The sequence below is a fragment of the Halyomorpha halys genome, unplaced genomic scaffold (assembly GCF_000696795.3).
Source record: "Halyomorpha halys isolate HHAL.00 unplaced genomic scaffold, Hhal_1.1 Scaffold40.1, whole genome shotgun sequence".
Taxonomy (NCBI): domain Eukaryota; kingdom Metazoa; phylum Arthropoda; class Insecta; order Hemiptera; family Pentatomidae; genus Halyomorpha; species Halyomorpha halys.
The window spans coordinates 2,057,910-2,070,636 of record NW_027106400.1 but is presented as its reverse complement, the minus strand read 5'-3'; the positions used below and the strand labels follow the sequence as shown (position 1 = coordinate 2,070,636).

The 12,727-nt window shown below is 30.0% G+C and overlaps 1 protein-coding gene across 4 annotated transcripts in view; it reads left to right on the top strand.

Moving 5' to 3' along the window:
- LOC106687977 (glutathione hydrolase 1 proenzyme) overlaps nucleotides 1-12,018 on the top strand; it is a 47,876-nt gene extending 35,858 nt beyond the window's left edge. For all 4 annotated transcript variants that reach the window (XM_067044739.1, XM_014432209.3, XM_014432200.2 and 1 more), the window contains 6 exons: nucleotides 2,737-2,931; nucleotides 5,024-5,255; nucleotides 6,331-6,518; nucleotides 7,121-7,361; nucleotides 9,326-9,439; nucleotides 11,244-12,018. In XM_067044739.1, the coding sequence (XP_066900840.1) occupies nucleotides 2,737-2,931; nucleotides 5,024-5,255; nucleotides 6,331-6,518; nucleotides 7,121-7,361; nucleotides 9,326-9,439; nucleotides 11,244-11,396 (1,123 nt within the window). In that variant the 3' untranslated portion in view covers nucleotides 11,397-12,018. The remainder of the gene's footprint in view (nucleotides 1-2,736; nucleotides 2,932-5,023; nucleotides 5,256-6,330; nucleotides 6,519-7,120; nucleotides 7,362-9,325; nucleotides 9,440-11,243) is intronic.
- Nucleotides 12,019-12,727: the final 709 nt, after the last annotated feature.

Below are 12,727 nucleotides of genomic sequence, written 5' to 3'. Positions count from 1 at the left end.
TGGTTAAAAAAAACATGAATAATCCAATAAGTAATAATGTATTATGTTTAAGGGTAATTAACTATGAAATTTAAAGTAACATATAAATACTTAATGGGCTTTGTTAATTATAATTATGTTTTGGTTACACTTTATTTTAAATAAATGACAAAATTACCTGTAATCAACCAGTTAAGGATTTTAATGGAAATAAAACAATTTAGAAAAAATCATATGGAAAAGGTATAAAAATTATCTGAAAAAAGTCAAAAATTAATAGAAATGCAGAAAAAATTGGCCTTTTTTAAAGAACCTTAAATTTAGCTACTTAAATGTAGCAAACACTTTGTAACTATTTTTAGAATTAGCAGCTGAATATGAACAGACTTTCAGGAATGTCAAAAGGATTAGTTTATTGATGTTAAATAGAAAAAAAAGAAATGAAGTAAGAAGGTTATTTAATTACTCAGATGAAAAAATAAAGAAAATAATTGTTTTCTTTTTAAAGTTGTTATTTGTCTCTGAAGTTGTTTTTATTTGTCATATTTCTCCTGAGTTTTCATTTAGAAAAATGAGAAAAATTTGGGAATCGTTTAATTCGGCAAAAATTTCAAAATTTAGGCCTCAACCTTGACTGAAAATGATTTATTGAGGGTTTAGCCATCTCTTGACCAAATGTAGCAAGTTGAAGTAGACAACTGTGAACCAATTAAAAAAGTAATAATATTATGAAGAGAAAATAGTTGGGAGGTGCGGTTTGGGAAGAACACAAATAAGTAAACCCAATTTTACTAGTGCCAACGTTTTGACCAGAATATGAGAACTTCCTCAGGGCTAAGAAAAAAAATAAAGGTAACAACCATAATGAATAAAAGGAAATACGGAATAATCAGAAAATAATAAAATAAGAGATCATATAGGTACATAAGTAGAATTGGAAGAAAATGTATTATGTAATTTTTATAAAAAAAATAAAAACAGTATGAGAATATACTAATATTAAAGAAATGAAATGAAAAGGGGAAGAAAAAGAAAATAATATACATAACAAAATTCAGTAGCTAAATATACTCGTATGTATAAAATGAAAATTATTTAAATGTTCTGAAAAAGGGAGCAAATCTAATATTAACTAACTAACTAAAATTAACTAAACATGTAAGTAAATCTTGCACTCTCTTTTCTTATTCTTTGTCACTTACTAATGTTATTAAGTCATGTTCACCACATTTAATTATTGTTTATAGTATTACTTACTCCTTTTAGCTTATATTGTTATATAAAATGACCACTTCGACTATGGTTCCTTGGTCTATGAAGGGCTATCTGCAGGTATAGAGCTGAGACTGAAGAGAGTCATGAATTGCTTTGTAAGATTTATCTTTGGGTTTCCAAGATGTCTCAAGTCTCCCGCTGGTATACCGAGTTGAAGTAGCTCTATCCAACCTCCCGAAGGCAATACCTCCTTCTTTGTTGTGTTTAGGAAATAGGAATTCCAAGTTCTTAAAATAAAAAACCTACCTATATCCTTGATCTCCTCACTCTTCGTTCATCCATCCATTCATTAATCACCAGATCCCAACTGACTGATTTATATATGCCCTCCTATAGGACCACCTTCTTCAGCAAATCCTCGGTCATACATGCAACATCCTTCTGGAACTCTCTTCCCATCTCCATTCGCCAATCCTCATCCATTCTTCCCTTTAAACAACACCTATTCCTACACTTATTGCATAACCAAATATCTGCATCATTGTAAACAATATAGTTAAGTATATATTGATTAAAATTATAAATAGTAGTCAAGCTAAGATCTGAATGTAATTTCATTTTGCTTATTGGAAACTTTTAAATGCTTGCCAGACAAAAATAATAATACCTAAACCATGTATTTATTCTTCGGGGACATATGTCACAGAATAAAATTATTTTTTCATTTCATTTCATTTCAAAATGTACTGAACCATACAAGCAAAATATAGTATAGTTTATATTCTATTTGGATGTTTTTTCATCTCAATAATTTAAAAAGTAATATAAATAACTTCCTAAAAAGAAAATCCAGAATATATTATTTTCTTTTTCTTCCCTCTTTCAGAATTTTAATATTAATATATTCTTATACTGCTTTTATCTTCTTATAATATTTACACTATAAGTTTTATTCCAATTTTTTCATGTATATGTTATCTTCTTATTTTCTAATTATTCTATACTCCCTTTATTCACTATGGTTGTTATCTTACTTTATGTTCATGACCCTAATAAAGGCCTCAAATTCTGGCCAAAGCTCTAGCACTAATAAAATAAGTTTCATTTATTGGTGTTCTTCACTGACCGCTCGTCTAACCATCTTCTCATTTATCTCCTCCATTTAACATCCAAAGTCAACAACTAACACATCATTAGTTATAATAATTGTGAAGGTTATAATCAACATCATGTAAATTTTCTTTAAGTAAATAATTATTTGTTCTTAAAATGTATTTTTTTATATATAGAGAAACTTTAATAAGCAGATGTAATTAAAATGTATTTTTTTAAATGATCCCTCATAAAATCTTGCAAAAGGAGAAGAATGATATAAACCTTATGAGAAAAAATATGTAGGCCTAATCATTATATATCATAAGAACCACTGGCAATGCTCAGGAATGCCCCTCATCTACACAAGTTTCTGATTTTTCCATATTTTAATTATGTTCACTATCTTTAATAATACAGACTAAATTATTAATACTAGTTATGTTTCAGAAAGTTATTATTGAGTGATAAAGGAGAGATGCCAAAATATGGAGATAAAATCAAATTGCCAAAACTTGCAGAAACACTGGAAATAATTTCTGAGAATCCCGATGCACTGTATAATGGCCCTCTCACAGCAGGTCTTGTGAAAGATATCCAAGATGCAGGAGGCATTATTACTGTCGAAGATATGAATTCTTACAAGTATATGGTTTTTTATTCTCATCACAATATTATTATTATTTTAATTAATTATGATTTATTAGTTTATTCAATCTTCTTATCAAGTGAATCTCAGATTTTTTATACACAAATCACCTGAAAAGTACTACCATGTCAACCTTATATCTTCTGGTGTTCATATGTAAATATCTATTTACTCTACTTTATTGCCTTTAAAATGTTTCATCACACGCCACCTTCCAAGTTAAAGGTTAATTTATAGTTAGTCAGAGTATGTTTTTATATTTATGTATGAGTTTATTCTTATACTGTATTAATACTCCTGGACTTCTCTAAAGCTTTTGATTCCATGGACCATTCAATCCTTTTTACCAAATTTAAATTTTTATCCTTTTCCAGCAGCTCCATTGGCTGACTCCATCCAATATTCCCAAGTTCTGCAACTTTCCCTGGAACCATCTGTGCCTTGTTAGTTTCTGTGAGACTCAGTAGTCAGGGATGTACTTCTTTCTGATGTACTCAAGTAGTTCCCATGCCTTATCAAGCCTTTCCTTCCTTACCCTATCATCAGGAGTAGCCCTGGGTTCAAGCATTTCTTCCTATATCAATGATCTTCCTAATTCAATCCACCACTGTTTCCATCAGGGCCCTGTTTCATAATAAAATACAAGCTAATACTATTAGTCTTGTTGATTTAACTTAATACAATTACACTGACTTGTACAATAGTAACTTCTAGTTTAATACTTTTTAACTCTTGTAATATCACTAATAGTCCTCCCTATTATGAAAAAAAAAGTATTAGTGTAATTAACACGTTGTTTCTATACTTGTATTTTGAACTAATACTATTAGCTTTCATTATGAAACAGGGCCCAGGTAGTCATAGTAAATATCTATTTACTCTACTTTATTGCCTTCAAGATGCTTCATCACACGCCACCTTCCACGTTAAAGGTTAATTTATAGTTAGTCAGAGAATGTATTGGAGTATAGGTATACTCCTATGACTTCTAAATCTATTTATTGTTCCTACCCTCTAAGTTATTCGTAATGTTTAGCAATAGTATAGAAAACCTAATTAGATCAATGCCTTGGAAAATATTGAATAAATTAAGGCTAAAAACTTCAAAACTAATACATTATTATATTCCCTCCACAGATCCAACACCACCTATCATAGTTTGATCCTAAATGATCACGCAATCACTTATAGTTCCTCTGTCAAAAACTTAGGTATTATTGTTGACTAAACCCTATCCTTGTATCCTCATTAATTCTCTCCTACTTTGACTTGGGCTATGTGGTATACAGAGGCCTCTTGAAACCACAGAACAGATTACAGTGAATCATGAATTCATTTTTAGATTTAATTTCGGTTACTCGAGGTATTCTTATGTTTACCACCTCTATGGTGAGTTAAAATGGCTCTTCCTTTTTAACCATAGACAATATATTCTTGGATCTTACCTCTACCAAACCATTATTTCCCAGCACCTTTCCTACTTCCACAGTCTCCTACAATCCAAATCCTCAATCTACTCACAGAAAACAAGATCCTGCCTTTCTGGCCACTATTTCCCTTCCCACAGAACTGTGGAAAACTTCATTTAAATTCCTTCTTTTCCAATACCTTCTCACTTCATAAACTAATAATTCTCTTTAATCGTAACATCATAATTTAATAATAGAATGAAGATTAGAAATAAATAATTTTTTTTTAATATCTTTTATTTTTATATTTAATTTGTTATTTTTGGCATGTACACTAGTTTGTACATGCATCTGTGTATATAAGTATATATTTGTATATTTATATACATGCACAAGTGTTCCATAGGAACTAATCTATTATTACATATTCTTTTATTCTTCTTTAATTTTGAATTTAGAATAAGGATTTTTTTTATTTTATTGTCTTATATATTTTGAATCATATGCATAGTTTAAATTGATCTGTTTATATTTCAATTTTTGGTTAGACATGTATTTTTTTAACTGTACATCACTGTTATTCTGAAGGGACCTAGTCCCAGAATAAAATTTACATTCTATTCCATTCTACATTTTAATGTCTTGTATTTAGTAATATATATATTTCTATTATTTTTAGTGTCCGTTGGGAGGAACCAATCACAATGGAGCTTTTATCAAAATATAACTTTTACTCGGTTCCATCTCCTGGTTCAGGGCCCATACTAGCTTTTATTTTAAAGTTACTTGAGGATACTCTTCCAAAAGATGAAAAAGAGCCTGAAACAACTTCTATTATAACCGAGGCCTTTAAATATGCTTATGCTATGAGATCATGGATGGGAGACCCACATTTTATTGATAACAGTAAGGTATAAAGGAATTAATTTTTCTTATTATTCTCTTTTAAAGTTTATGACTTACGCTAAATGAAGTAACTGGATGTATTTAAGATTTTTACTTTATATATGGAATGGGGAAGTATAGCGATTTCGTGAAATTTCAATGGAAATAAATGTTTTCAGGTCCCCCGAGTTGATATAACTAAGTATTGTGAAATGGTCTGTGTATGTATATAAACAGACAAGCTCTAAAATGATAAGTCATAAGAAACTGAAATTATATATTTAAGGGAAGTATATGCTTGGGAACTAACTTTTTCCATAATATCAACTGACCAGAAGTGCCACTTTACCGAATTGGTTTTCACATTTTTTTGATTTTCTCAAAAATTTTTATTAAACTGGGTATAACTATTTACAATTAGTGGTCTTTAATATGAGCTAGTTTTTATCCTCATTTAAACAGTCTAACATGGCTTTAATGCTTGAATTTATTTTAAAAAACTACTTTAAAAAAAAGATCTACATGACTATAATTAGGCCTATCTGAACTTACAGAATTGAGCTTTGGGACTCTACTAAATCTTTGAATTCCTCTTCTATCCAATCCTTACAATCCAAAATCCTTCCTAAAATCCTCAATGCTCCCTACTTTGTCACAAATGAAATCATCCATAAAGACCTTAATGTGCCATATGTAATCGATCTAGCCCGAACCAGATATCAATCCTTCCATTATAAACTCCCTAACAACCCAAACACAGTAGTTTTTATCTTTGCTTACTCTTCCATTCCTGACAATCATTTGTGACACCTAAAAAGAAGATGGCCTCGAGACCTTCTAATGTAGAAAAATTATTAGAGTGAAACCAATGGGTAGTTTCTCTACATTCCTGTACTATACCATTATGATCTTACATCAAATTGACTAGATGTATTTTTATGTAAATACGGTTGTAAATATCCATAAATAAATAAAAGAAAAAACTTAAAGTATTTGCTTATGAACTAAAGGAAATTATATGAAAATTTATCTCAACTTATTAAAACTAATAAATTTATAATGTAATAATCAAATGAATCTTTAATTAAAACTTTGTTTTAGATTTTGGGAATGTTAAATGACACAAACTACATAAAAACTGTCAAGAAGAATTTACTATTAAATCACACATCAAATAATCCAAAAGATTATGGTTCTGATTATTTAACTGAAGACCATGGTACTGCAAATATTGTTGTCATTGCTCCAAACGGTGATGCTATTTCTGCTACAAGCACAATTAACCTCATGTAATTAAGATTTTTATATAGTATGATATTTTATTGTAATGAAAATCTTTAGCACTAGATAACTACATATTATTCCTGATTTCTTTTGTGTTTGGTTTTTAATAGTTTGTTATAAAATTATATCGCTGCTTTGCTTGAATAGTGTCACAACTAAAAAAAAAAAAAGTGTTTTTTGGATTTTTTGCTTTACATGTTCCAAAGATGGTGTAGTTTCATCACAGAGCATATATCTTTATTTTCTCTAATTTTTTGTATTGGATAACAGATGTCAGCATCAATATTTCTTGAACAATAGCATAAGGCTAGTAATTTCATTATTTTCAAGAATTTAGCTCTAATTTTTTTCTTAAATAGTGACATATTTTGCTTTGTGTCAAGCTAAAAGAAGTTTTTTTTCATAAACAATTGTCACTATTCACCATTTTTTCAAATAACATTCATAGTTAACAACTAACTCATAATTATTATAATTGTTGTATTATAAGAAATTTGAATCTAAAGTATTAAAATATGACTGTTTTTACTTATACTAAATGAATATTCACAGACTTGATAAAAATATGTCAAACTCTATATTGATTCAATTTGCATTTTTTGTTTAGATTTGGTAGTGGTTTGATTTCTGAAAGTACGGGAATATTTTTAAACAATGAAATGGATGACTTTTCTACTCCTGGTCTGGTGAATTACTTCGGGGTTTCACCTTCTTCAGAAAATTTCATCGCTCCCGGTAAAATACCCTCTTCCTCAATGTGCCCCTCATTGATCATTGACAAAGATGGTGACGTACGATTAGTTGTAGGGGCTGCAGGAGGAACCAAAATTACTACTGCAACTGCTCTGGTATGTGTACCTATATTTATGTATAAGATATAATACTATATTACAATTATGCTATATAGTATCATATAACCATTAGGATTCATTATTAATAGCTTATTTTTGAACAAAGTTTGTCAAAAGAAAATCTGACCTTATCTTTAGATAACAAACAAGAAATCATGATTCTGACTCCAATTGAAGATGTGAGGTCCTCTATACCAGAAGGCTTCTACAATGTGTGTTCATACAGGTTAGGTAGCTGGTAAGGAGATAAATGGACTGGACGAGTCTTATGGGAACTAACCATAAGTCCTCGAAGGATGGAAACTTCTCTTTGCAGTGTATGAGCCAGCATTCGCGAAGGGGTAGGCAAATTCTACAGGAACAAGGTGTAGGTCCTTTTAGGAAGGAAATTTCACTCAGCAGGGGGCCTGCAAATGTGAAGGGGATTATAAGTCCTACATATATGAGCCATAGGTCCTTATTAAAGGAAGAAAGGTTTAGGAAGGAGGAGAAATCTAGAGAAGGCAGATTAAAATAAAAGTCAATACACATTCACAAAAGTAACACCGGAAAGTACTGATCCACTATGTATATTATTACTCACTGCTTCCTAAGGAGGAGAATTCCCTGAAGGGAAAATACACACTTTGGTCTTCCAATTTTTTCTTATTCAAATCTCTGGGTTATTAAACGCTATCAAGAGATACTATGTGCAAGATATTGGCTTTTAGTGGATCAGAAAATTCTATTGTGATATTTATTGATTCTAATAATACATTTATGATTACTGCAATAAATAACATAGTTATTAATTTGTATAATCAAAGTATTTACAAGAAATATAGATTTCAATAAATGATGTTTGCCTGATGAGTGTAGTAGTTATTGTTGTGGCAACTAGTCAATTGGCATCTTGGGTGGTAACCAACAGATAGTTGCTTGGTCGCTACAGTATATAATATCTAATGATAATATATTCTAACCACATAAATTTTTAATGGTAATATATTCTAACCAGGCCAGAGTAGCCATGTGGGCTAAGGGGCTTGCAGTTGGTAGGCAAAGAAAAGCAATGTTGAGCATAGTCTGTAATTGGATGAGGAACTTCTTGAAATGGGTGAGCCCTCAGACCGAAAAACCATACTCATACGGGAAAACCCACTCCCTCTCCCTTGGTTTGGGAGGCCCATCATCCTATTGGTGTAACTCACACTGACTGGGAAAAGGACTGCTAGTCCTAAGCAGTTATGATTCATGGATCTAGACCAATCCATCACTGTCCTAGAACTAGGCTAAGCCAAAGAGAAGGACATTGCTGAGTTGGCCCCTAAAGGATTGGAATTATGCATTGCCTGCCATTGCCCCAAGGAAGCCATGGTTCACAGCCACACGAAGTTAGATTACCCTTTCTCTATCTACACTCTCGCAAATTTTGTAAGAATACCGTAAAGCCAAATATCTCCACAATCTATAGTGCTAATAATAAAAAAAACTAACCATTATTTCGTTATAATGAATTAGAATAAAAGTAAATAATGAGATGTTTAGAATTAAATTCCATTATGTTCATTTTTCTGAATTCTAAATATAGATAAAAAAACTACAAAATATTAGTTTTTGAATAAACGAAAAGTTTTATCACAGTTTAAATGGCATTTTCAATTGGTTTTTTGAAGTGGTCTTGAACACGTGAATTTTGAATTTGAGTGCATGTTTACATAAGCAGAACATTGTTGACACTCAAGTAGCCTTTGAAGTATTATGAATTCAAAGGGCTTTGATTAAAAACCTTCATTTTGTGTTCAATTTTTAATGGATTTGAAGGATTTTTGATCTATTGTCTGTAAAGGAACATTTGAACTTCATTTGAATAAAAACTAATTTGAAATAAAATTATTTTTCTCATTAACAAGACTGGTTTAGTATATAATATAATCATTCTTTATTAGATTTTATTTGTATGACTAAAATTTTATTTATAGGCCACTATCTGGAACTTACATTATGGAAAATCAGTTACGGATTCAGTTCGAAAATCAAGGTTTCACCATCAGCTAATGCCAATGACATGGTATTACGAGCCTTCCATACCAGAAGTAAGTTTAATGAGCTACTGATTAAAACTGAGTTATTTCTATAGTGTTTTCTCTTTTTAGTACTTTGTCATTCTTCTATCAATATCAGGAAATTATTTTATGTGAGGAGAAGATGGTTGGGGGTGCGGTCAGTATAAATTAACACAAATAAGTATTACTTATTTTATTAGCGCCAACGTTTTGGCCTAAATTTTAGGCCTTCATTAGAACTAAAAAACAAAATAACATAACAACTATAAATAAAAAAACAAACAAACAGTATAACAAGAAAATAAAAAAGTTTAAGTAATAATACTATAAGAAGGTAATTTATAAGAATTAAGAAAAAAATTTAAATCTATACCACTACAACCCACGAAGGGTCAGGGTTGGAGTACTTTGTAAGGAAGTACTAGACCAAAAGTTGTGCAAGGAGGTGATTTGGTCAGAATCACACTCGACTGCCAAATTTTCATCCAATAAAGGGTACCTTTACCCTAAATGAAGCTGAATGAATCCCGGAAGACTTCCAAACCTAGAGGGTCGACTCATGGTTACAGTGAAATAAAAAATAATTATCTATCACAGCCGAATTCGAACCTGGGTCATTTGGGTTAGTAGCACAGTGTCTTACAACTGAACTACCCACTTTCACAATTTGTAATAATATTAATATTCATATTATAATATTATTTATAATCATTTTAATTTTCTTATTATACTGTTTTTGTTGTTAAGAATTTTTATTTATGCTTAATATCTCATTTTATTTTTAACTCTGATGAAAGCTTAAAATTTAGGCTGAATCATTGTCACTAATATATAAAATATGTTCCACCTATCTGTATTAATTTTTATTAAGAGCACTCCCTAACTATCTTCCCTTCATAATTCATAATAACCATAGCTTTAATTACCACCATAAAATTGTAACTTATATACCACAATCTCGTAAATATTTCACGAGACAAATGATCATCAGTCTGAACCATGCCATTATTCTTAGGTGATTTTTGTCCCAGAATAAAATTATTTTTCCATTTCATTAATTAAAAAATAAATTTATGAGAAGAAGATTGGAGCTGTAGTCAGTGAAGAACACAAATATGTAAAAAGTTATTTATTAGTACCAAATTTTCGGCCACAATTTCAGTTCTTCATCAGGGCTTAGAGAGAAAAAATAAAATAAAAACCATAATGAATAAGATGAATTACAAAATTATTAAAAAATAAGAAAACAACTATCATTATAGATATAAAATAGTATTGAAAGAAGAGTACAATCTAAGTATTATCAGAAGACAAAAACTGTATAAGAAAAGTAGTAATAAAATTAAATAAGAGGAAAGAATATATAATAAAATATGTATGAAAATATAATTAATAAAAGTGAGAAATAAAACATACATGTAGGTAATTAAATATGTAAGTAGAATAACAGGATTGATTTATGTTTTATTTATTTGAACCTGTTATTTTATTATCTCATTTTTTTTTGTTCTTAGCCCTGATGAAGGCCTGAAATTCTGGCCGAAATGTTGGCACTAATAAATAAGTTTTACTTCTTTGTGTCCTTCACTGACTGCACCCCCAACCATCTTCTCCTCATATATATATTATCCATGGTCAACTATCTACATATCATTATAAAATAAATTATTAATTAAGCTATATCAAAATTTAAAAAAAAATTTCCATATTAAATCTGCAACTATAATTCAAACATCATTCTTTCAAAAATCTTCAGAAATTAAACTTTGTGCTGATAATATAACATTGCTTTTTTTATTAATTTATTTTAATTAATTATATTTTCTTTTAACAGGTACTTATTAAAGATATGGAAAAACGTGGCCATAATGTCACCGAATCAAAACCTAATGAGTCCTGTGTCACAGTTATCTCAAAGAAAGGAAATATATTGGGTGCTTCTTCTGACATGAGAAGGCCAGGGAACACTTCTTATTTATTGGACTAGTAGTTTATAATCCATAAATTATTTATTTAAATTATAGATAAATTATTATAACGTTTATAATGTTAATTCTTAATAAAAAAAAAAAATAAAAAAATATTTAAGTGTAATTCATAAGTATTGTATGAACCAAAGAATAAACTGGTTATTTCTGATGAACTGAGAGTTATAGAAATTGAATAATGAATGAAATTATTACTGATGAACTGAGAGTTATAGAAATTGAATAATGAATGATATTTTTTATTACTAAGGTCCTGGATTTTCATCCAAAGGAATATTTTATTGAATATGGAATATTTATGCATTTTTTTTAACAGCTGGTCAGATATATTAACAGGTCAGGTTACTTTATTTATTTGATCATTAATGGATATAATTTCATATTTTTGTACAATTTTAATGAAGTTTTTTTTTTTTCCTATGCCAGAGGAAGTGGGCTATTACGCCATTTTCTCTCTCGCAGTCCAATACAATTTTACTCTTCCTCTTAGTTGGTCTGCATCCTGCTCAACATCTTCTAGACCAATACACGTTAAAAGATGGTCTCCCTCCATCCATGTTTCCCATGTTGCATTGAGGACATTTCAGGGGAATCTACGATGCCAATTCGATGGAGGTGTTTTTGGAGAAGATCATGTCCTGTTACTAGCCGAAAACAAGCCACTCTCTCAGCTCTGCTAAGATTGCCGGGGATTCTTCTATCCTTATGCAGTAGGCTCTCCTACTTCTTACCTTCTGCTTGAACTTTGTGCCTAGAACTTGTTCTGTCCTTACAATAAGAGCTTATAAGTGATTTTACTGTTGGTATGGAGCACCCCTGAGTCATGATAATGTCATCAACAACCATCAAGAATGTAATGACGAAAACTAATATACCTGAATCAACAACCCCAATCAATTTTAATGAGGTAAAAAAATAAAATACAGTGTAATCTTAGTAATCTGAAAATTCCAGTAACCTGAACTGGCATAAAAAAAAAAAAATAAAAAAAAGAAAGTTTTTTTTAGAAACCCCAGCAGGCAATAAAATTTTTGATGTCAAATAAAAGGGAACATTTGTAAAGGACATTTAAAAAATAAATAAAATATAAGGCAATCCACAGTGAGGGTGATGTTTGCCTAAAGGACATTTTTAATTTCCCAGTGATTAAAGTAACTTGTCTATAGAAAGGATATTTTTAATTTCCCAATCTATAGGCAAGTTACTTTAATCACCGTGAAAATCAAAAATGGAATTTTTTACAATTTTGACATCGGGCAGTCTTAATTCCTATAGAAGTGTCCATGATATAATTTGTTAAAATTAGAAATTAATAATATCTATTGTATAA